Consider the following 14,549-nt stretch of genomic DNA (forward strand, 5'->3'; position numbering starts at 1 on the left):
GGGTTTTCAGTACTTCCGGCAATCTGTGTATTTTTATATCATTTTTTAGTACTAAAATGAAAAAAAAAAAAAACAGGATTCCTGAAGCCCTTCAGGTGGTCAAACCTGCAAACTTTGACCTCCTAATACTGGGAGTGTGCGGAGTCAAATATTCTCAATTTAGTTAGATTTTTTTCCAAGTCCCCATGATGTCGATTCAAGAATATTTCTACAAAATTAAATTTCTGATACTTTATTAGTTCTCACAAATCTAGAACACCGTTCATTAGATACTCCTGTAGCCAACTGAGAATGCAATTTCCCAAAAAAAATTTCCATCCAGAGGGGATATCTTTTGATGATAAGGGGCATTCTTTCCAATTTGTATACCCCCCTCTCCTTGTAAGGCAAGCCTGGACCCTCATAAATAACTACTTACGATTGCCTAATATCAAGAAAAATTGGAGAGCTGACCAAGAGAAAAATAACTACCATATCCGTAGTCAGTGTGATACCAAGGAGGCAAAGCCACTTGGATTGCATGACTCGTGGATCTCATTTGGAATGAATTGAGTGAAATATTCCAAGAACGTTGTTCTTCTCATAGGAAGGCAATGAGAACCTAGAAAATTCAGTTCTCAAATCTGAAGTCAAAGTATTTCTCTCACCAAAATTTAAAATACCTTATGCAAAAACATAATACTTACATCCTCCCCTGGCCTTCTTGCTGCCTCAGCTTGGAGAAGGCTTTCCAAGGCAGCACCGCGTCCACCTCTACCAGTCATTTTTGGTCAGCTCTGAAACAGATGACAAATTTATTGGAATAACTTATTGACACCATGAATTATCAATTTACAGTTTATTGGTTCAAAAATGAAGGATTACATAAACAAACAAGAATGACTGCTTGGCGCATCAAAAGAATAACTTTAGCAGTCTGTGTTGCAAAATTTTCTTTCTTTAAAAGGAAAAAGAAAAAAAAAGTAGTGTAAAAACAGACAAAAATTTAAACAGAACAGCCTGACGGTAACTGAAAAAATACGATAATTTTACAAACAAAAACTAGGCTCAATATAAAAAACTTTTTGGGCAACAGACTTTCCAAAGAATAGGAAAGAGATTAGGTGATGAAATATAATTGATTGAAATAATTAACTAAAATTAAAGAATACTGTCCATTCCTCCGGGCTTAAATTATGGAAGAGCTTAAACACTGTGAATCCCAAATTGTTTCTTACTGTTTTGAACCTGCCCAGGGCTAATGTAAGGAGCCCCAAACCACCCCCTCTGAAGTATAAGTTTTTCTTATCACGCTTTCTGTGAGAAATAATGGGAATAACTGAATTAGACCTAGATCGTACAGCTTGCAAGAAGACTGGAAACCAAGAAGACCACAGACCTCCTCAGAGAGATACCTCGTTATTGACCTCAGAATAAACTCAATGGCCTGCCTGTGCAGGCGCACTAAAGGATCTATGACGGTGGCCTCGACTCCTGTGCTCCTAGGGAACTGATGTTACCTGCTATATCAATATTCAAGGCCCCTATGCCCATGCACCTAAACATGCATTTGCAATGAAAACAGATGACAGCTGAGAATTTTAAATAGGATAGCTGCAAAAATGTAGTGCAAACATCTCGCCACCAACTCCTGAACACGATACTTACCTCGTGCCTAAATCCTGTTGTAAATTGCACAGATTGTGTAATTATGTCTGTACCTAATGATTCTTAAAATTAATGTACTGAGGTCTTCATTGTTTTCTTCACTTTGTAGCAAAGACATTAGGATGGAGCCCTCGTATCTACTAACACAGGGGGGAAGTGATGCAGCCCTAGCGCTCAGCGTTTGTGTGAGTGTGTAAATAGGCGCGGGAGCCCTTGGCGGCAATAGGAAATTTGATTTGAGCTTGTACTCTTGATTTATGCACAATTCTTCCTCTAAACTTGATTTAAATGCTATAGGTGAACAAATGACTTTTTAAAATAAACCTACTTTTGCTCGGTAACAAGCAAGGATCTCAGATAGAGGTGTCGTCAGCTAAGTTGACGGTTGTTTACTTTCGGTTTGCAAGCGCCAACGACGAATTTGGGCCTCTGAACAAAGCGGCGTTTGCTACTATCCACATTGAAAACATCAGTCTCCTGAGAGAGCCAGATGTTTTCATGTGGATAGTAGTGATGCAAAAACGCCTGCAAACCGAAAGTAAACAACCGTCAACTTAGCTGACGACACCTCCAAAGGAAGTTTTTCTTTTGCTCATGGTGGTCCTGCCAGTTCAAACTGGCCGTTACAGTCTTAAATGACCGTTACTCCCAAATGAGATTAATCAGTCGATGACAGACCAAAAATAACCTACAGCTAACTAAATATATGTGGGTTCCTGAATTGGAGTAAAAATCGACTTGGAATACTTTGTTTACGCAGTTTTATTCAGTTCCCGCCCCATATTGGAGTTTCAAACTTGTCCCAATTTCGCGGATAATCCTCTGGCCATTAGGAGAGTTTGAATGAAATTGCATCATTTTCTTACTTGTGGCGCTCTGTCTTCATGTCTTTGCTTTGTAGTCAAACCTAGAGGGGGTTTCTAACCTAAAGAATGCAACGTATTGCCCCAGTACTTGCCAAGCGCAGTCTAAAATTACAGCATGGCAGAGCCTTGAAGGCTAATCCCCGATAACGTAGATATTTACTGTGAGACTTGTTTACTACATTTAGACCTATGAGCTGCAGGTAAAGGTCCACGAATGAACTTGGGGCTGCAACCTAAAAGCACATACGCTTCGGCATCATTTTGTGCATTTGTACTCCATCATCATAATGCTCACATAATGACTGTTACAATAAATCCTGGGAGACAGAAAACTTGTAATGATAGAATCGCTTCATTCTGGACTGCAAACTTTCCAGGTCTTCAGATTTTTTGGTAGCAGAAGAGAGTTGAAGATTGCTCGAAGAGCTTTGCTGCGCGAACATGCACTAGCGTATTTCTCCGACCACGAGAGAATGGGTAGGATGTAAAATAAAACATTAATACTCACCAAATGCTACCAAAAATTGAACATGGACATATCTCAATGCAAATTAATAACAGAGAGACTACAGATTTATTGGAAACAAAACAAATTCACAAGGCTTCATAAAAGATTCTTGGGAATGCAGATTTTACGACGTACGACGTAGCGAAGCGGAAGCGCAGGTAGAGGCAAACGCAGACGACACATCACCCATTTCGGCGCCATGTTGATGACGTACTACTGGGACCTCGAGTAGCGCGAAGTTTGAATTGACGCGTCTGGTGCGGGTTGCGTGCAAGCAGGCTGATGCTAATAGTAACAATTTCTTACGCACACATTGTTTATTGTAACAGAATATGAAAATGTATGTTAATTGAACACATTTGAAACATTTTTCCGGATGTGTTCTATTATTATCACGATATTTTAAATTGCCTCTTTTTTCCGAAGCCCAAATATTTTCGGGGGGTCGTGGTCCCCATAATTTTAGGTCAACAGGAATCACGTGGCACATCAATAAACATTTATTGATTTCTTCTCTTACGAGACTTTTAGATTTTGAAAATCGAATAATTTTGACGCCTACTGTCTCTATCGAAATTTGTCCATAAAATGCCTCGTAACTTCAAAAAGAGGAGATTTAGGGGAAAAGTGCATAGAGCAAAATGTATTGTTTTTGGCCATAAACGTTGAACCCGAAGTCAAGACCTACGTATCTAAAATATGCGAGTAACAGGGGGTAACCACCTTAAAATCTCCCCTAAATGGCGTTTCGGGGGGCTGAGAATATTTTCATTGAATTCAGTGGCGTCAATTTACTCCTGGGACTTTCCATTCCGATGCTCAATTCTCGGCCGTTCTGTAACAACCTTATGAACCCACTCAAAAATATGAGCCACTAGTCACTGGTCTACTGGCCTGATGCGGCGATGGGCTATTGACGAACAAGGTACATAATGACCAGGAACCAATTTTGGGGCAAACGGATTATAAAGGGAACGGAACAAGAACGAAACGTCAAAGGAAGAGGTGTATATTATTGCCAATTTGCCACAACATTAGCGCAGCAACGGTGCATCGGAGAAATCAAGAACTAAAAAAATACAGAGTGACTTGATAGAATGTGCATCAGGGTAGCAAAATTTCATGTTTAAAATCATGGGATTTCTTAAGTACATATAGGGAACTTTATTGAGAGTTAGATACCAAATATCAAGGCTTCTTGCATTTTGGTGCGGGTCCAAACTTATGAGCTTCTGAAAAATACATTTCAAAAATGTCATAAATTTCGTCTCTTTCACAGACCCTAAAATTGCCGGAAATATTTTATGGAAATTTCCTATGTTCCATATCCTTCAATGCGTTTCATGGGTATGTGGGGGTGTGGGGCGCGCCGCACAAAGGTGGCGCAAGTATCAAATGACGGTCCTCTAACACGGTATATAAATTTTTCAGCCTGGAATTTTTCATCCATTCCTCATTTTTTTATGAGATACTGCTTGACTTTTTCTCGCGAAATTTTTTTTTAGAAAATATCGTCAAAATTCGAGGAGATTTTTTGAGCAAAACCAATAAGGCTTCATTTAATAGTGAGATGTGGCATTTATGTGTTTTTTTTTTTTTATTATTTGAAGTCACTCCGAAAACTTCCTGGAATCTCTTCAGAAAAACTCTTGAAAGTTTCTTAAGAAACACTCAAACAAAAAAAATGTGACAAAGGTTGCTTTCGGAGGTAGGTAAATACGATTTTTTCGCCAACAAGGCATCGGTATTTGTATTCATTCGTGGCAGGCGTCGATATTTGAATTCATTTATGGCAGGCGAAACGAGATAACGCTTCGGCCAAGTGTTGAGGCATATTGCCGCTTGCCGGATTGAAGGCGCATCACGCTGAGAAGATGACTTGACAACTGTTTCTATCCCTAGCTGGCGCGACACTAAAATCACCGTAAAATGAGGACGAATCGTCCTTATTTTTGGTTCTTTGCTACGTTTTTAGCATGGTTTAAGCAAAATTATGTAACCTCGTTGCAACGACTCAGAAGCTTGAACCGCGTTAAATTGTTTTCTGGCTCTCAAAAAAAAAAAAAAAAAAAAAAAAAAAAAAAAAAATAATATAGCGTACGAAAATACCGCACCCAAATATTCTGTGATTCCCTCTGAAATGATTCCGGAAACTTCTGCGGGAGATAAATACGCTCTTCTTTTTCGCGCGCAGAGGTCGCGGTCGCTATCTTCATTCACGGCAGGCGTGACGAGATAACTATTCGACCACGGGTGTAGACATATTGCCGCTTGCCGGATTGAAGGCGCATCACACTGCGATGATGACTGCGTTCCTTTCCCTAGCTGGCGCGACACTATAATCACCGTAAAATAGGGACGACGCGTCATAATTCTTCACTCTTTGCCCCGTTTTACCATAATTTAAGTAAAAATAAGTATCTTGATCAATTTTGGAAAATTAACAACCACCGCGTTTAATTTTATTCTAGCTTCAATAAAAAAAAATAAGTAAAAGTAAATAAATAAATGTAACGAACAGAAGTATTTCGTTGATATTGTCTGTGATTTCCTTTGAAATCATTCTGTAAAATAACCGGAAAAATTGAAGAAAATGTATTAGTGGTATGAAACAAAAAATACTGATGAAAAATAAAACATGAGAAGTGGTGAGCAACGTTGCAATCTGTTGGTTCAAAGAAGTCTCCATCTCCGAAAGCTAAGACTCCTGGACAAAATAAAGCCCCTGCATCCTCGAATACTTTCGGACTTTTTCCTGCCGTGCCATTTACACGAGTAATTGGATCGCGTTAAGTAGAAAGGAACCAAGCCATATCAGCTATCGCCATATTTAACCGATCACTTCAATTTTTTAAATGAAAACGGTTATCGACGGTGAAACTACCAAACCACGTATCTCGTTTGCCGTGTTTAAAAATCTACGCTCACATTTTATTTTTTTGAAGTAGACCAAATCAATATTATTCCTTGAAATTTTCACAGAAGTTTCTCCGCACGAAGAGGAATAATCACAGAAATTTTCAAGACTGGACGTTAAGTAGTTTTTCATTTAAAAAATAAAGTATGACAGGAAGTCTGCGACGTCGCAAACCGAGATACGTGGTTTGGTAGTTTCACCGTCGTTATGCGGATATTTGCGCAAATTTTGGTGAATTTTCTGCATAGTACGAAGCAAATTCCTTAAAAATTTCAAAGGAATCCGCACATACTTTCTCCTGTAAAAAATTAAATTTCCCAGTTAAAGGACCCCGCACACCTCTTATGGGAAGCTGCACCATGACCGATTGCCTTCTGACTTATGTTTTTCGATTCTCCTCAAGATGCTGATCAAAAGTTATAATTGCGCCAACTTTCTACGATGCACCGTTTTCGCAAAAACGCAAAGAGAAGATTCAATTATTCGATGATAAAAAGCCAGAAAGAATCCTCATTTTAGTGCTCGATTGACAAGCGCCTGTGTTTCAACAAGGAAATCATGGAGACTCCCGCACCGAGCGGCAGTCTTATCTCGGATTCCGCACGCCGGCCGGCCGTTTTGCTCGACCGACCATCCAAATCAGATTCTTGAGGAGCATAAGAACAGGAAAGTCTGAACGTCTACCGGGCGAGAGCGGGAGGGAGATAGCCCCTGAGTCGGCAGGTACAGATAGAGGACGGACACACGCCACGTTTTTTCCTTATTTACATCGGGCCTGTTCGCAAATGCTTTGTTCTTTTTCATTCATAATCGTCGAGTAATTGAATCTTCTTTTTGCGTTTTTGCGAAAACGGTGCATCGTAGAAAGTTGGCGCAATTATAACTTTTGGTCAGCATCTTGAGGAGAATCGAAAAACATAAGTCAGAAGGCAATCGGTCATGGTGCAGCTTCCCATAAGAGGTATGCTGGTTCCTTTGGCAATTGCTGATGTGGCTTGGTTCTTTTCTGCTAAAAGCGGTCCGGTTGGCCTCCATGTCTATTTAAACATGGCCGTTTACAACGAAATGGTGGAAGATTGAGTAAAACGGGCAAATTTTTCTCCTATTAAGCCGTACATTCGGCAACTACGCAACCCTTCGTCGGCTGCAATTTGTCGCGCAGCCGGGAGGGGCGCGCTGACGTTGATGTCCCGCGCCCTAAAATGACAATTTGGAGCTTTTTTGTCTCAACGGACAAAATTGTCTTGCTAAAAGTCCGCAACTCGCTATTTTCTCGGGGAAATAGATTCTTTGAACAACCCGAAATACGCATTTCAACCGTACGCCTTTTCACCCCCTTGGGCAGCGGTTAAGGTGATTCGATGGAGGCCATTTTTTGTGTCAAAGCGATGTGCGATATATCGCATCGATTAGCTCCATAATTTCAGCTACTTGCCATTTGCTTCAACTTTTGAGATCGCACTTCTGTTGTCGCGAGACTGAAGAACTCATGTACCAGGTACATGAGTTCTTAAGTCTCGTGAAAACAGAAGTGCGATCTCAAAATTCGAAAAAAATGACAAGCAGCTGAAATTATGGAACAAATCGATGCGATATATCGCACGCCACCCTGACGCAAAAAATGGCCTCCCTCGAATCACCTTAAAAATTGCTTGTACGTTTATTCCAAAAACATGCGTTTTCGTACACCACATAGAAACTTTTGAAGGGTTGATCAATTTGAAATTTGCAATTTCCAAGAATAAGGGACACCCTACTGGCGGTACTATCTATTGTCTCGGGTTACCTTACCTGTGGATCAACTCCACATAGCGGGTGTAAGTACACATGTGTAGGAAAGAGAGGGAGCTCAAAAAAATTTCCAGAGATCATGAATCGAAGAAATGGTAATTCTAGTTAGTGACTTACCTAAAACAGAAGTATGCCCTGTAAATTCTGGTACTAGAGTCGCTAACAGACCACCTATTGTCACGTATTTGAGCGCACTGACTTTGAAGAGCTGCCTGGTTCCAATATCGAACACTACTTACAACCTGATTTCTTTCTAAATCTCGGTTGAGACCAGCGGCGTGGCGTGAATTGCGATTTATCGATTGTTGTCATTTAAACCTATGGAAAAGGATCGATAAATAGGGTGTACGCAGCGAACACCTTAAGAATCGATTCTTTACTATAGGTTTAAGCGTCATAACAATCGATACATCGCTATTCACGCCACGCCACTGGTTGAGACCGAAGGAAGAGCAGGCACAAGATGTGAATGTTGGTGCGAAAAAAGAAACATGAGAACAATTAAACCATCCGAATAGATTGAAAAGGCCGCATTGGGACCGGTCAAGTGAAGACCATGTCAAGGACGTCTATTCTTTTATCATCCTGGATGGTCCCTTACATAAACGGGAAGTGCCTCTTTGAAAGGGGAAAGGGGGCAATAAACCGATAAGAGCGACTACATGGCCATGTGCTGAGGTAACCAGAACTAAAAGGCAGCACCTTTGCGATGTTGTCAAATGAAGTATTTAGGTAACAGTATGACATGACAGGTAGACGAATGGGAACAGTGTAAGAAATCTAACAATTAGAGTGAAATAGGAGTGAATGGGCATATTTCTACCAAACAGATTTATGTGTAGGTGAGAAATATGGGGTGTGCTCGTCAGTTCTCCGGCCGTAAGAGTGAATGATAATAATAAAGCGCCAGTGACGTCAACGGAGATGGATGCCGTCGTCGCGGTCCTCGTGGTGGTCATTAACTCATGAGCTCTGTCCACAACGCTCTCAGGCCATGCCCGCGGCTCATATATTCCTCATTCAGCAGGCACATAGTTCCCTTTGCTCAATTTAAAATACCACTTTTTCAGTTTTTCAGAAGGAATCACGCCCACTTTTACATTGTTTCTTATCCAGCGTTCTAGAGCACACTCCATACATACTTCTAACTTGCACATAGTTCTGTTTGATATAAATACGTCCAATTGACAAAGTCAAACATCAGGTATGTTGTTTAGTCTCCTGTCCAAAAAAATTAACATAAGAGGAAATCAGGGCAACACGAAACACAATTATGCTAATTCTAGCAAACTCCGTTTGGATTATGTAAAACTTAAATGAAAGAACCTCAATGAACGAATAGGTGTAATGTAAAGCTTTTCAATCCAACTCCCATTTTCTTCACGATGGTTCACAGAAACGTTAAATTCAGGATGAGGGACACAAAACTCATTGCTAGGAGTTATACATATGATTAAATACTTCATCAGCAAGATAGCTCATTTGAAGTGCGGTTATTCAGAATAAAATACTAGGAGACTTAAACGCAAGGTTAGGAGCGTGGAAGCGCATTCTTACCATTAAACGTACATGTAAAGCAATCTATTCTCAGTGAGGCAAGCTGCTTGACCCATAATCGATATTTATTATTGACAGGGGGATTCGGTTACGCACCCTGACTGCTGCGCGGTCCAACCCCCCTAAATGCTTCGCGCCTCGACGCTATGCGTTACGCGTTAAACTCATGCCTTTATATTATGGAGTATGAGATGAATTGAGGAACACATAGCTGTCAACTTTCAACTGTCAACCCATCTAAATATAGCATACAGGGTGATCCAGAGGTCCTGCATCACGAGCATGAGGCATTGCTCCTCTAACTTTTGAACAAATCGAGAGAGACTCGTATTTTGAGTGCTCTAAAGCAGTGGCGTGGCGTGATTTGCGAAATGTCGATTGATTTGCCATTCAAACCTATGAAAAGGGATGATATGATGAAACTATGATAAACAGGGTGTTCGCAACTAACACCTTTCGATTCATCACCACAGCTTTAAATGGGGAAATATCGATAATCGATCATTCACGCCTCGCCACTGATCTGAAGTCAAAAGAAACGCGGTTTGGGACCCCTGAAAAGAGGCGATAACTCTAATAGTTGATATAGAAGTTGTGCGGGGCTTCTAGATCACCCTGTAAAAACAAAGCGCCTCAAATTTGAAGCTGGCCTATCCGCAGAGAAATGGAGAAAGGTGAAAAAAGCCTACACGATCAAGGAAAAATTAGTACACTAGAAAAATGGGAGAAAAATGCACTCCAAGCACTCACCGAATCTTCTAACTTGATGTTCATGGCTTGAGAAATCCTCAGGATTGCAGATCAGTCGTTGCTACGAACTCTCAGTCGTAAGTAAGTACTACATAGGTACATACATACGTTCGCGATGCTTACTGAAGCCTGAAACGGGTTCGGGAAAGTAGGAGAAGAAAGATAATCAGACCTGATTGGCTATCACGGTTCTGATATCTTCTCCTCCTGCTACTCCACGCGCGCTTGTGGAGTCTCCGCGAGAATAGCCAAGTTTTTAGCACAGATTTCAATGGTGATTGTATGTAAGTACTTACATAGGTACATGGTAAAATTAAAATGAAATGATGCGTAAATTGCCTATCTAATGATAAAAGGGGCATTTCTTATTGAAATTTATTGTAATAAGGCTAATTGAAATAAATTTCAATTGGATTGCATTTTGCAAAAAGGAACCACTAGCATTGCAATGTTGCTAAGATTGTGCAACTTCTTTTGTCTTGGAAGAAAAACCCGATTATCCATTAATAGTTTCTATTTTACTCGCTAAAAACTGTAAATTTAAGACGAAAATTACCATCTAAATTTCATAGTTTTCACGATTTCCGCAATTTTATTGCAAAAGATGAAGTTGCACAATTTTAGCATCATTGCAATGCTAGTGGTTCCTTTTTGCAAAATGCAAACCAATTATTCTGAGCGTTGCAAACAAAGATTGTGGCAAATTGCCTATTTTTCTTATGCACGGAGTTCAGCTTATTCATATTCAATTTTTTTAAAATTGGCATTTATTAACAAAATGATGTGGAAAAAATTGCATGCACTAAATTGCAATTTCACTTCAGTATTTTGCCGTGCTAAGGAAGAACGCCGTATGAACATTCGAGAGTCGCCTTTCTTCTGATGAAATGCTCATTTTTGAGGAAAGTTATGAGTATTTTTCCTTAACATTTTTAGGGACTGACGGTGAGATTGAGGACAAAATTACCTGAAAAATTTGAAAAAAAATATTTACAACTTCTCAATAAATTCGTATTTTATCAGAGGAAATTTGGCAACGCCTGAAGCTCATGCGGCGTTTTTCCGTATAGCACTTTCAGTACTTTCATTGCACTGTGTTACTCGGGAGTACCAAAGGAATCACCAAACAAATTATTGTGACAAATAAGTTCTGAATATTTTGTTTTCATGTTTCAACATCTTCGAACACATTGTTTCGTCTTATTTTCTTCAGAATGTAAAATGTTTATTAATATGACTCTTGACGCAAAAATCACTCCTAATTAAGACGTAACGGAGCAAAGTTGGGTATTCATCGGTTGTTCTGTCGTCGTGCAATGGGAGTTTGATTTGAGCCATCTTGGATTTAAAGCGATTGGAAAAAGAAGGGAACGACGGATAAAAACTATCGGACGCAACAGTTAACTGAGACATAAAAAGGTTTATTCATAACTGGCATGAGTAATTACAAATAGTTGTTCATTTGGAGTGAATGAATAAAGTTTCTATACGCAACTAATGGTATAACTGTACATTTTTTGGTTTAAATATCCATCCTGCTTTCTTAACTACCTATCAACCAGAGACTATGTAATCTTAAATCAGTTGTGGAGCTATTTTTCTGTGTTCAGGAGAGACTCATGAATTTAATTTTTTCAATGAATGGAATTAATCAATGAAATGCATGTGTAGACAGTTGGAGTTACCACGCTTACCTTCCGAGAGAGCCAATGCTAGATCGTGAATAATCGTGAGTAATCGCTATATTACCTTTATAATAAGAAGCCGTACCGTTCTTTTATTCGCCACCAACAACTTTGGCATTTTTTTTAATTGACAAAGGATTAAAAACCTCGAGGTTGGAAAATTACTGGCGGAAGACAAATTTTCCGGGTTAAAATGTTCCAGTCCACGCGGAAAGTAATGGATTGCCGATTTAAAAAATTAAAATGTTAAGAAATATGTACGACATGTTCAAGGTCGTGTTCGTTACTTTCCTTGCTGTTTATGCGATGACCTTCTTTACTCTCTTTGTCGCATTTCTGTTTTCCTGTCAATGAAAATGTTCTAAATTTTAAAAAAAATTGAACCTGCCATCGTGCATCAAACATTGCACTAAGAACAAATGGGTTCATTTTTTCCTGTTGATTGAGGGATCATTCTGGAGAAAGTTTCTGATGGTTAATAGGTAGTTAAGAAACGGGTAGTCTTAAAATCTTCCCTATGTATTTCATCATGTAACTTGAAGGTATTTATTAATATGAGCAATGTTTCTGTTTCAATTTCAATGATGATAAGTAACATACACTTGGTATACAAAATTCCATTTCTGATAACAAACCAAAATACCAACAAGATTTTTAAAAATTGAATCCTTAATTGAAAATACCTACTATAAGTTAAAAAAATGAAGGTATTCACTAGTGGTGCGGTTGATTATTTTAGTAATCTTAATAAAAACAAACTTGACGCAATAACAAACAAAACGACGCCATTCGACGAAAGAAAATAGTCGAACAATTAAATTTTAAACAATTAATTAATAGGTAACTTAATATCACAGAAGTACGTAAAAGTCAAACCCTACGTAATTTAAATAGAATTCTTTTTTCAGCGAGTTAATTAGCACTTCTCATAAGAAACATTATTGCGAATTAGTTAACCTAAAAAAATAAAATAGTCGATTGTTTCCGATTGTGAAACAGAGGGAGTTAGTATGCCCCTAAAGATAAGATATTTTCTGCTGTAAAAAATTAAAACAAAGTTCTAAAAAAAAGTTAGGACATTCTAAATTGGTGATCCGATTCAGGATTATAAATTCGGCGCAGCTGTGAGAATATTGCGATTGACATATCTTCGAGTGTCCAATTTTAGTTTCAGATTCGTTACGAGATCACTCTCGGTAAAAAAAAGACGTGAGTTTAACGGTTAGGTACATCCGTTACGATACATTTTAAAAAAAAAGCACCGATTGCACATAAGTTTGCCGTCACCGCAGTCTTTCTATAGGCGCTCAAATCCCTGTCATCACGGTTGGTCCTTAGTTCTAACGAAAACCACCTGAGATGCACTCTATGTAAAGCGTTCATATACAGTGGCGTGGCGTGCTTTGCGATAAATCGATTGCTATGCCATTTAAACTTATGAAAAAGGATCGATAAACAGGGTGTTCGCAGCGAACACCTTAATAATCGATTCATTACCATAGGTTTAAATGGCAGAACAATCGATACATCGCAATTCACGCCACGCCATTGCATTCAAGTCGGAATTTTGGGGCGAAACAAGATGTCATTCTTTATACTTTGTGAATGAAGAAGGAGACGGAAGTGGTTCCGGTGATTAGCGTATCTAATCAACGTTTCGAATCTCATCAAGCATCACTTAGGAATCGGGGTCAGTGTCTTTCGCAGGAAAAAATGGTCAGTTTCCACCTTTGTGAATTTTTTTTTCGAGATTTGGCATTTTTATCAGAGGTTCACTCTACGGCTTTTTATAAAAATTTACCTCTGATTTTCAAAGCACTGGAAAAAAAACACATTGGATCTAGAGTCCAGACTCTTGAAAACATTAACAAGAAAAAATAGGTACTCTTGATGCAATCGGATTTTTGCTTGAATCAAAACGAAATCCGCTTAAATTAAGAGGCTTGGTTCTTGATTTAAGCTAGATTCTGATTGAATCAAGAGTACTTTTTCTTGTCGATGTTTTTAAGAGTCTGAACTCTAGATCCAATGTTTTTTTTCCCCAGTGAGGTATTGCCTGAGAAATCTGAAATTATCTAGGCTTAGTTACCAAATACGTGCTTAATTTGCGCGGACTAAAGTGATTCGGTTTGAGTAGTCTAGTTGAAAGTTCGGTGTCTATCCCTCCATAAGCGATATACTACGACGGCGTAAGTCCGCAATCACATATCTCGTTTAAGGTGTCTCAAAATCTCCGCCCCTATGTTATTTTTTTGAAGGAGAATAAATTGGCATCATTCCTTAAACATTTTACAAATTTTCTTTGCACAGAGAAGAAAAATCATGGCAGTTTTAAAAAATTGCCGTTGAGCAGTTTTCCGTTTAAAAAATGAAGTATGACAGGAAGTCTGCGACGTCGCAACCGAGTTATGTGATTGCCGACTTACACCGTCGACTAACCAATCAACCACAATTTAGAATACATTTTCTGCACAGAAACAAGGAAGACGGATGAAAGTAGTTTTCCTTTTTTTGTCTCCGATTTGCAATGCATCTTAGGATTATAAAATTCGCAATATACTTTAGTTACATTTCAAATTCAAATTACGTAAGTTCAACACAGTCTATTTCAAGGAATAGGTATGTGTTGAATTTTCCGATAAAGGTGAAAGTAAAAACTATAGGACTGGACTTGATAGTTCGCCGATAAGTAGTGATGATAATGACACCGATTACCTGTGTAGAACACTGATAAAGCGAGGTGATGAGGCATCTGTCTGTGAGTTTACAGACCAAAACGAACGGAACGATTATTATCACTTATCAGTAACCGAACAACTGTGACGCAG

At 39.0% G+C, this 14,549-nt stretch overlaps 1 protein-coding gene across 4 annotated transcripts in view; it reads right to left on the bottom strand.

Moving 5' to 3' along the window:
- AGO3 (Argonaute 3) overlaps positions 1-14,549 on the bottom strand; it is a 47,403-nt gene that overhangs the window by 31,453 nt on the left and 1,401 nt on the right. Inside the window, exons 1-2 of one of the 4 annotated variants that reach the window (XM_019062236.2) lie at positions 10,037-10,058; positions 687-776 (exon numbers count right to left, since the gene is read on the bottom strand). In XM_019062236.2, coding sequence (XP_018917781.1) covers positions 687-764 — 78 coding nt within the window. In that variant the 5' untranslated portion in view covers positions 765-776; positions 10,037-10,058. Of the gene's footprint in view, positions 1-686; positions 777-3,021; positions 3,175-7,846; positions 7,988-10,036; positions 10,059-14,549 lie in introns of those variants that run through there. The other 3 variants (XM_019062237.2, XM_019062233.2, XM_019062235.2) reach the window with 3 other exon arrangements.

Source organism: Bemisia tabaci, chromosome 4 (assembly GCF_918797505.1).
Source record: "Bemisia tabaci chromosome 4, PGI_BMITA_v3".
NCBI classification, from domain to species: domain Eukaryota; kingdom Metazoa; phylum Arthropoda; class Insecta; order Hemiptera; family Aleyrodidae; genus Bemisia; species Bemisia tabaci.